Source organism: Myxine glutinosa, chromosome 1 (genome assembly GCF_964187855.1).
Source record: "Myxine glutinosa chromosome 1, kmMyxGlut1.1, whole genome shotgun sequence".
Taxonomy (NCBI): domain Eukaryota; kingdom Metazoa; phylum Chordata; class Myxini; order Myxiniformes; family Myxinidae; genus Myxine; species Myxine glutinosa.
The window spans coordinates 373,819,805-373,829,063 of NC_136261.1; the positions used below are offsets into that span (position 1 = coordinate 373,819,805).

The 9,259-nt window shown below is 46.3% G+C and overlaps 1 protein-coding gene across 1 annotated transcript in view; it reads left to right on the forward strand.

The window, feature by feature from the left end:
- LOC144888220 (E3 ubiquitin-protein ligase TRIM7-like) overlaps positions 1 to 2,065 on the forward strand; it is an 80,604-nt gene extending 78,539 nt beyond the window's left edge. Inside the window, exon 8 of the mRNA XM_078770181.1 lies at positions 1,437 to 2,065. Within this exon, the coding sequence (XP_078626307.1) occupies positions 1,437 to 1,573 (137 nt within the window). The 3' untranslated portion in view covers positions 1,574 to 2,065. The remainder of the gene's footprint in view (positions 1 to 1,436) is intronic.
- Positions 2,066 to 9,259: the final 7,194 nt, after the last annotated feature.

Sequence of the window (9,259 nt, forward strand, 5' to 3'; positions counted from 1 at the left end):
AGAGAGAGAGACACAGAGAGAGAGAGACACAGAGAGAGAGAGACACAGAGAGAGAGAGACACAGAGAGAGAGAGACACAGAGAGAGAGAGAGAGACACAGAGAGAGAGAGAGAGACACAGAGAGAGAGAGAGAGAGACACAGACAGAGAGAGAGACACAGAGAGAGAGACACAGAGAGAGACACAGAGAGAGAGAGAGAGAGAGAGAGAGACACAGAGAGAGAGAGAGAGACACAGAGAGAGAGAGAGACACAGAGAGAGAGAGAGACACAGAGAGACAGAGAGAGACAGACAGACAGAAACTCCTTTCAGGTCTTGCACCCTCTGCTCTTTCCCAGCTTTGTCCTCCCCCCCCCCCCCCCCCCCACCCCCATTTCCCTTCCCCATGTTTCTGCAGGGCTCACATGGTCCACCATTAACCCACTCCTGGTGAAACTACCAAAATCCAGGATCACTGCTCACCTCCTCATTCGTGCCTCCTTTTCTCTCTTGTGGAACCAACTTCCACATCCTCTTCAATCTCATTCCACCCGACAGGTCTTCACCATCAGCTGATTATCCCCAATCTAAAACCATGATCTTTTCCAACCCCACGACACCCCGATCTCTTCTTCCAGATTTCCAGCTCTCCTTCCTTCGAGGTCCCTTCTGGATCCACCTTCTCCACCCTATGCATCCTCTTCTGTCCCCCATTGTTTGTCCACCTCCCTCTGTCTTTCTGTAAATACCTGAGTGAGAGTTTATAAATACCCCCCCCCCTCCCCTCCCACTCCAAAATACCCCCCTCCTCTCCTACTCCACAATTCCCCCTCTCCCTCCGACTCCAAAATACCCCCCTCCCTTCCTACTCCAAAATACCCCCTCCCCTCCTACTCCAAAAATACCCTCCTCCCTCCGACTACAAAATACCCCCCCTCCCTCCGACTCCAAAATACCACCCCCCTCCCCCCTACTCCAAAATACCCCTCCTCCCTCCTACTCCAAAATACCACCCCCCTCCCCCCTACTCCAAAATATCCCCCCCCCAGCCGTCCTACTCCAAAATACCCCTCCTCCCTCCGACTCCAAAACACCCCCCTCCCCCTCCTACTCCAAAATCCCAGCCCTCCCCTCCCCACCTACTCCAAAATACATCCCCTCTCCTCCTACTCCAAAATACCCTCCTCCTCTCCTACTCCAAAATACATCCCCTCTCCTCCTACTCCAAAATACCCTCCTCCTCTCCTACTCCAAAATACCCTCCTCCTCTCCTACTCCAAAATACATCCCCTCTCCTCCTACTCCAAAATACCCTCCTCCTCTCCTACTCCAAAATATCCTCCTCCTCTCCTACTCCAAAATACCCTCCTCTGTCCGACTCCAAAATAGCCCCTTCCTCCTCCAAAATACCCCACCACCCTCTCTAACAAAGTCTGTGACCCCGCGTTGTGTCCACAGATGGACGGACCCCGAGTCTGGACCCAAACTTTGCACATCGACGGATCAAGATCTCCCGGGATCTCAGGACGGCGACTCAAACCGAGACCGACAATCAGTACCCGGAACATCCTGATCGGTTTGATTTATATCCATAAGTTCTTTCCTCTGAGAGTTTCTCCTCGGGTCGTCATTACTGGGAGGTCGATGTGAGGTCGAGTAGTTTGTGGGGAATCGGAATCTGTTTAAACTCCATGGGGAGGAAAGGGAAAGGGAAAGAGTGCTGGTTGGGAGGGAATCCCGAGTCTTGGTGTTTACAGAAATATCAAAACAAATACTACACATTCCACAACTATCAAGGAACCCTCCTGTCCGTGCCGAGGGATCCTGAACGGTTGGGGTTCTTGTTGGATTGTGAGGAGGGAGAGTTTACGTGTTTCGGGGACTCGCGGGTTCTGTACGTGTTCAGGGGGAACTTCCTGGTCCCCGTTAAACCCGCGATTGGGGTTTATGGTGTTGGTGACATCGTGCGGTTTTGCTCCTTTTAATGATTTCGTTCATTCCGTTTTGTTCGTGATGAAAGTTTATTTCACAATCTGCAGGTTATTTTGTGTTGAATTTATTAAAATCAGGTTCTTGTGTATAACATATATTCACCAGCTGATGAAGGTTTATTTTAAATGAAGTTTATAAAGTGAATACGTTTTGTTTCCTGATGTCCTCAACCGACATGAACTGGAAGTCCAAATCTCTCCATGAATGTTAAATTTAAATAAAAACAATTCCCGACATGCTTTTCGGGTTTAAACCCAGTTTCACGATGTTCGACCCAAATCAGAAAAGAATCACCACGTGACCTTTTTGTCCAATAAAATGATCCAACGATGAACCACAAGGAGGAGCAGTTTTTAGTCGGATCCGTTTGCCGTGAATCAGATGAAGAACCCTCAAGGTGAGACGTTCATTCTGATCCTCTTCTTCATTCAAACCATAAAATCTCCAGGTAATTATTTTATTTCTTATTCCAATCGATCGGGATTGCGATGTGTTTAACCTATTGATGACGTCACATCTGTGCCCCAAAGGTGTAATCTATCTCGACTTTACCTTAATTTCAAGTGAGGATCGCAGAATGAAAAAAAAACAATTATCCAGGTGAACCCCAAGGTGTGTTCAGTTACCAAGGTTCTTGAAGAGCTCTCGCCAGGAAGCTTAGTCGTTCCAGCAAGCACCATGTAAGACTGTTAAGGAACGGCTGGCTTGGCAAGCGCTAGCTCGGTGCTTGGTAACTTGACACCTTTCTTGTGTGAATCCCACCTGTCCCCACGTGCTTATTTGGAGGTAAAATGGAGACGGGTTCACCTCAATGTCTGGTTCTGTGATCAATCCCTCAATACAGACTCGGTCCAACCCACGGGATCCCTTGGATCTTTGGACCCGATCTCCTTCTGGTCTATGATTATCATCTCCTCCTCGTTCGACATCTTCTTGGTCCTCCATGATATCGAGTTCATCGTTTCACGAACCTCACAATCTCCGCAATTGATGTTCGTGCTCCGATCTTACGACGTGACGTCACAATGTAATATATTCCGTTTAAATTAAATAAATCCGTGACGTCAACAAGTGATCTGCATCACAGGTAAACCGTTCAACATCGATCAACGGTCCAGTAATCCTGGTGCTGGCTTTATGATTAAGGTGGCTCACTGAAGATCTTGGGGTCTTGAGTTTGAGCCTCTGTCGTGATGTTGATATAACACCAACAATATCAATGGATCAGATTCTTGAATATTGGGTAAAAGGAAACGATCAAATTGTTCACTCAAGTTGCAAAGTCTTCCCTGAGTTAACTTGCTTCAAAGATGGGTCCATCATTCGAGACCTGCAGAGATGGTTTACGAGGTAAATGTGGTGGTGGAGGTAAATAAACTTTACATATAAACAGGTGTAAATGACACAAATATGGTGGACCCAGTGTGTGATCCACTTCAGCAATCGGTTACTTTGTAAGGATCTACGTAAGGATCTCCATGACACATAAATGTCAATGAATAACAAAATGGTGAAGGACCAAAAGAGGTAGAACTCATCTCCCTCCTCCCCCTCTCCCTCAACCAGGTGAGCTCCAACCTCCTCATAATCCTCCAGCGCGGCGAGGTCCTCCCATGCCTCCGCGAACTCTGCCTCCTCCATTCCTTCCCCCACATACCAGTGCACAAAGGCACGTTTGGCGTACATCAAGTCGAACTTGTGATCGAGTCATGCCCAGGCTTCCGCAATGGCCGTCGTGTTGCTCAACATGGACAGAGCACGCACACAAGACTTTGGCCATGATAAAGCTTGCAGATTATTGTGAGAAATCCCTGAGGATATCCCGAAGACTCAATAGCTCAGTGGGTTGTTGCCGCGCACGTGATGTCCTTGGGTTTGAGTCTAGGGTTGAGTCAGCATTTTGGCAGACTCGTCCCACGCAGGAATTTATTCATTTGTTAAATAAATCTAATATATATATATATATAATCGGGAGATTAAATAAGACGCAGACGTCGCTTCAGAACGGTCGATCTTTAATTCTCGACAAGTTTCGACCAACAAACGTCTTCTTCTTTGTCTCCAGAAACAACAGGCATGTATATCAGACAACTATGTACAGTGATATGTGTGTAAAATGTGCGATATGTGTAGAAGATGCATCCAGAAAGAAGAGACACGCCAAAGCTCACTCACCGTCCCCAAGTTCAGCGAAGTGAAGCGCAGCTTACAGTTACCGTTCACATACAAATATATATATATATATTTATTTATTTATATATATATATATATATATATATATATATATATATATATATATATATATATATATATATATATATATATATATATATAATATATATATATATATATTGTTGCGGATATGGGATTTACATCCATCCCTATCCGCTTGTAAATATTCCCCTATTTCCCCAATACTTCCCAACTATCCCCAATTCCCCATTCCCTAGTCCCATTTTCTGTAAACAACACTCTGTAGACCCGACCTCCCCCTATTTCCCCCATTAAATGTCGCATCCAGGTCCACCGCATCTCACGTAGACAACTATAGGACATCTTGCTAGTTATTCTTAGTCTCTGTCAGTTAAGGACTCGTTTCCATTAATTCTGACACTTCGTTGCACCAGAATGTGATTGTATGGCACCGTTAGAAAGTTTAGGACCTCCCAATACCTCCCCGCAGCTCTTCCTCATGGTACAACAACAACCACAACAACAGCGGCGGCGGCGCGGGGAGTGCGCGTCCTCACTCCGGCTTGGTTAGCCGCCATCAAACATGTGCTCGACGGGGTTACCCAGTAGGGGCTGGCTGTCAGCTCCTCGTCAAGGGCGGAGCCCCGGTAACCCCCCCGCACCCAATAGAAGCGGCGGACCGATTCCGTCTGGGGCGGAGCCAACGAGCCGAGGGCGTGTCACTCCCCGCTGCGCATGTGCAGGAAGAGGGAGGTGACGTCAGATGCGCGCTGAGCTTGACGAGAGAGAGAGACGCCACCAACCGAGCGCTGTGATACCTCCCCGCATCTCTGGACTGGACCGAGCTGTATTCTGCCCCTGAGCCAAGGTGCACCTTGTGCTATCGACTGCCTGTCCTTCCTTGCCATCAATCCCCGTGTAAGTCAGTCTTGTCCCGTTTATCTGTGGTCTGTCTGGGGATAAGATAAGACTGTGTCTAAGTGCCCATCTTTCTGTGCTTTACCTCCTACCGTGTAATCTACCCGTTTCTGCATTACCAATATTATATCCTCCTCCGGAGGTCTTGAGAACTGTACCCCTTGTGTCGTTGCATTTATCCCAGCCGTTGTGTCCTTTCCCTCATTGATTTAGCATAGCGCGACTTAGTCAACGTCGAGTGGAATCGGGCGGGATAGGGTTCTAATCGGGGAGTAACTGTGCGGACGCGGTAATACCAAACCGCTCGGTAAACTAACATCTAAAACCGCGTCTGTAACAATATATATATATATATTGTTACGGGTCGCGGACAGATGTTATATTGACCGAGCGGTGGTGTATTACCGCGACCTAACAGGATCCCTGACTCACCCGATTCACCCAGACTTTGGCCGTATCGCGCCGCAGCTGCTCAATGAGGGAAAAGACAAAAACGACGAATGCAAAGAGGAACAGGAATAAAACGAGAAGACGGACAGAAGAGTAATTGGATTTATTGTACACACACAAGCAAAAAGGAGCAACCAAGTTTATTTACAACACATAAGACGCAGGTGACACAGTGCAAATTTTAGCTTACCTACAGACTTAATTAAATCCCCAGGGACAGAACAAACAAAACAAACTCACGTACACAAGAAGGGTGGAAAGGCAGGAGGTGGATGGCTGGAGGGAGAGGGAGGTCCAAGGGGGTCCTGCAGCTCAACCGGCGCGTTTAGCAGCCGCCGTTCCTTTTCGGCCCTGCTCCAAACCGCCGTTCAGGCCCCAAGTGGCTGTTGGGTGTTGCTGCTGCGGCCTCCGCTGCTTTCCCAGGACTTGTCTGACTCGTTGGTCCAAACCCTCAACTCTTTCTTGGTCCCTCACTCTTTACCACCGACTCCTCACCGCAACCAACGCAACCACTGACCACCGACTCAACTGACTGACTCTTCACCACTCTCCACGACCAACTCTGCCCAAGACCAACTCTCACCAAGACCAACTCTGCAACCAACCCTTTTACTCACTTCCGTGCGCGCCTTTTTATAGCGCCTCCAGCGATTAAGCCGCCGGCGTTTTGGACACGCCCATCGGGGTGCTCACGTCGGCCCTGGTTGGTCGCGCGACCCTCTCGCTCCGCCCTCGATGACGACGGGCGGGTACGCCCCTCCTCCCCTCCATGACGAGGTGGAGACACGCCTTCCTTCTCCGACTCAAGCACATGGTCAATGGCGGTTATTGGAGGGGAGGTGATTGGGAATCGAGGGCTCAGCAATGACGAGAGGGGATGTAATATGGGCAATCGAGGCTCGGCAATGACGAAAGGGGATGTGACGGAGATGGGGATTTTGGGGATGGGAATGAAAGGGGATCTATTCTCTTTCACTGGTGCAATGGAGTACTTCAATTAATGGGAGACACAGCCTTACCCTAAAACACAGAATAAGAGATAACTATCAACAGGGGTATTCTATTACTTGGCTGACGTGTATGCTTGTGGACTATGGGACGCCCTTTTGACCTTTACACAGCTCCGGAGGCAGGAGGCACAGAATAACCAATAATAATAATAAACATATGTCACCCACAGGGTGAACCGTATCTTGCCAAAATGTGAACATGAGTGACTTGCTTCAGGTCACACTGAGGTGAACAGAACTGCTATCCACTAGAAGCGACTCTTTGAGGAATGTCTGCCCACGAGATATTCCGATGATAAATAATCGTTCTAGAGAGTGACCTTGAAAAATCCGTTTTTTCGTCATGACGTCATCAAATGACGTCATAGCGTCAAACTAGTTATATGTTTGGAAAGCACTCAACAAGGGCTTCAATTTGAGGTACTACTCGATATGGTAACTGAAACTTGAAAATTTTACCTTTTGGTCAAAATTGAATGACCTTCAAAATGACCTTGAAGGTCAAGGCCGATCGACACCAAAAACTAATCAACTGAGCGCCATACCACACCCTATATACCCACCAAGTTTGGAGATCATAAGATCAAAGTTACTCAAAAAATAAGGGTTTCGTAATTTGACCTTGGGGTCAATAATTTTCGACCTCCAGCGCTAACCATGAAGGTCAAGGCCGATCGCCACCAAAAACTAATCAGCTGAGCGCCGGACCATATACTAGATTCCCATGAAGTTTGGAGACGATCCGATCAAAGTTACTCAAAAAATAAGGGTTTCGTCGACCTCCATGATTGACCACAAAGTGACCTTGACCTTTGACCTTGACCTTCAAAATTTTGTGTGCTGAAGGGTATCTCTATAGGACTCTGATATGCGAAGTTACAGGAGTTTCCAATGACTCGATATGGTAACTGAAACTTGAAAATTTTACCTTTTGGTCAAAATTGAATGACCTTCAAAATGACCTTGAAGGTCAAGGCCGATCGACACCAAAAACTAATCAACTGAGCGCCATACCACACCCTATATACCCACCAAGTTTGGAGATCATAAGATCAAAGTTACTCAAAAAATAAGGGTTTCGTAATTTGACCTTGGGGTCAATAATTTTCGACCTCCAGCGCTAACCATGAAGGTCAAGGCCGATCGCCACCAAAAACTAATCAGCTGAGCGCCGGACCATATACTAGATTCCCATGAAGTTTGGAGACGATCCGATCAAAGTTACTCAAAAAATAAGGGTTTCGTCGACCTCCATGATTGACCACAAAGTGACCTTGACCTTTGACCTTGACCTTCAAAATTTTGTGTGCTGAAGGGTATCTCTATAGGACTCTGATATGCGAAGTTACAGGAGTTTCCAATAATAACTGTGGTCTACAGAGTGATCTAAACGTGAAAAAAAAATGATTAACCACAAACAAAAAAATAAAAACTCACCCACAGGGTGAACCGTATCTTGCCAAAATGTGAACATGAGTGACTTGCTTCAGGTCACACTGAGGTGAACAGAACTGCTATCCACTAGAAGCGACTCTTTGAGGAATGTCTGCCCACGAGATATTCCGATGATTAATCGTTCTAGAGAGTGACCTTGAAAAATCCGTTTTTTCGTCATGACGTCATCAAATGACGTCATAGCGTCAAACTAGTTATATGTTTGGAAAGCACTCAACAAGGGCTTCAATTTGAGGTACTACTCGATATGGTAACTGAAACTTGAAAATTTTACCTTTTGGCCAAAATTGAATGACCTTCAAAATGACCTTGAAGGTCAAGGCCGATCGACACCAAAAACTAATCAACTGAGCGCCATACCACACCCTATATACCCACCAAGTTTGGAGATCAAAAGATCAAAGTTACTCAAAAAACAAGGGTTTCGTAATTTGACCTTGGGGTCAATAATTTTCGACCTCCAGCGCTAACCATGAAGGTCAAGGCCGATCGCCACCAAAAACTAATCAGCTGAGCGCCGGACCATATACTAGATTCCCATGAAGTTTGGAGACGATCCGATCAAAGTTACTCAAAAAATAAGGGTTTCGTCGACCTCCATGATTGACCACAAAGTGACCTTGACCTTTGACCTTGACCTTCAAAATTTTGTGTGCTGAAGGGTATCTCTATAGGACTCTGATATGCGAAGTTACAGGAGTTTCCAATGACTCGATATGGTAACTGAAACTTGAAAATTTTACCTTTTGGTCAAAATTGAATGACCTTCAAAATGACCTTGAAGGTCAAGGCCGATCGACACCAAAAACTAATCAACTGAGCGCCATACCACACCCTATATACCCACCAAGTTTGGAGATCATAAGATCAAAGTTACTCAAAAAATAAGGGTTTCGTAATTTGACCTTGGGGTCAATAATTTTCGACCTCCAGCGCTAACCATGAAGGTCAAGGCCGATCGCCACCAAAAACTAATCAGCTGAGCGCCGGACCATATACTAGATTCCCATGAAGTTTGGAGACGATCCGATCAAAGTTACTCAAAAAATAAGGGTTTCGTCGACCTCCATGATTGACCACAAAGTGACCTTGACCTTTGACCTTGACCTTCAAAATTTTGTGTGCTGGAGGGTATCTCTATAGGACTCTGATATGCGAAGTTACAGGAGTTTCCAATAATAACTGTGGTCTACAGAGTGATCTAAACGTGAAAAAAAATGATTAACCACAAACAAAAAAACAAAAAAACAAACATACAAGCTG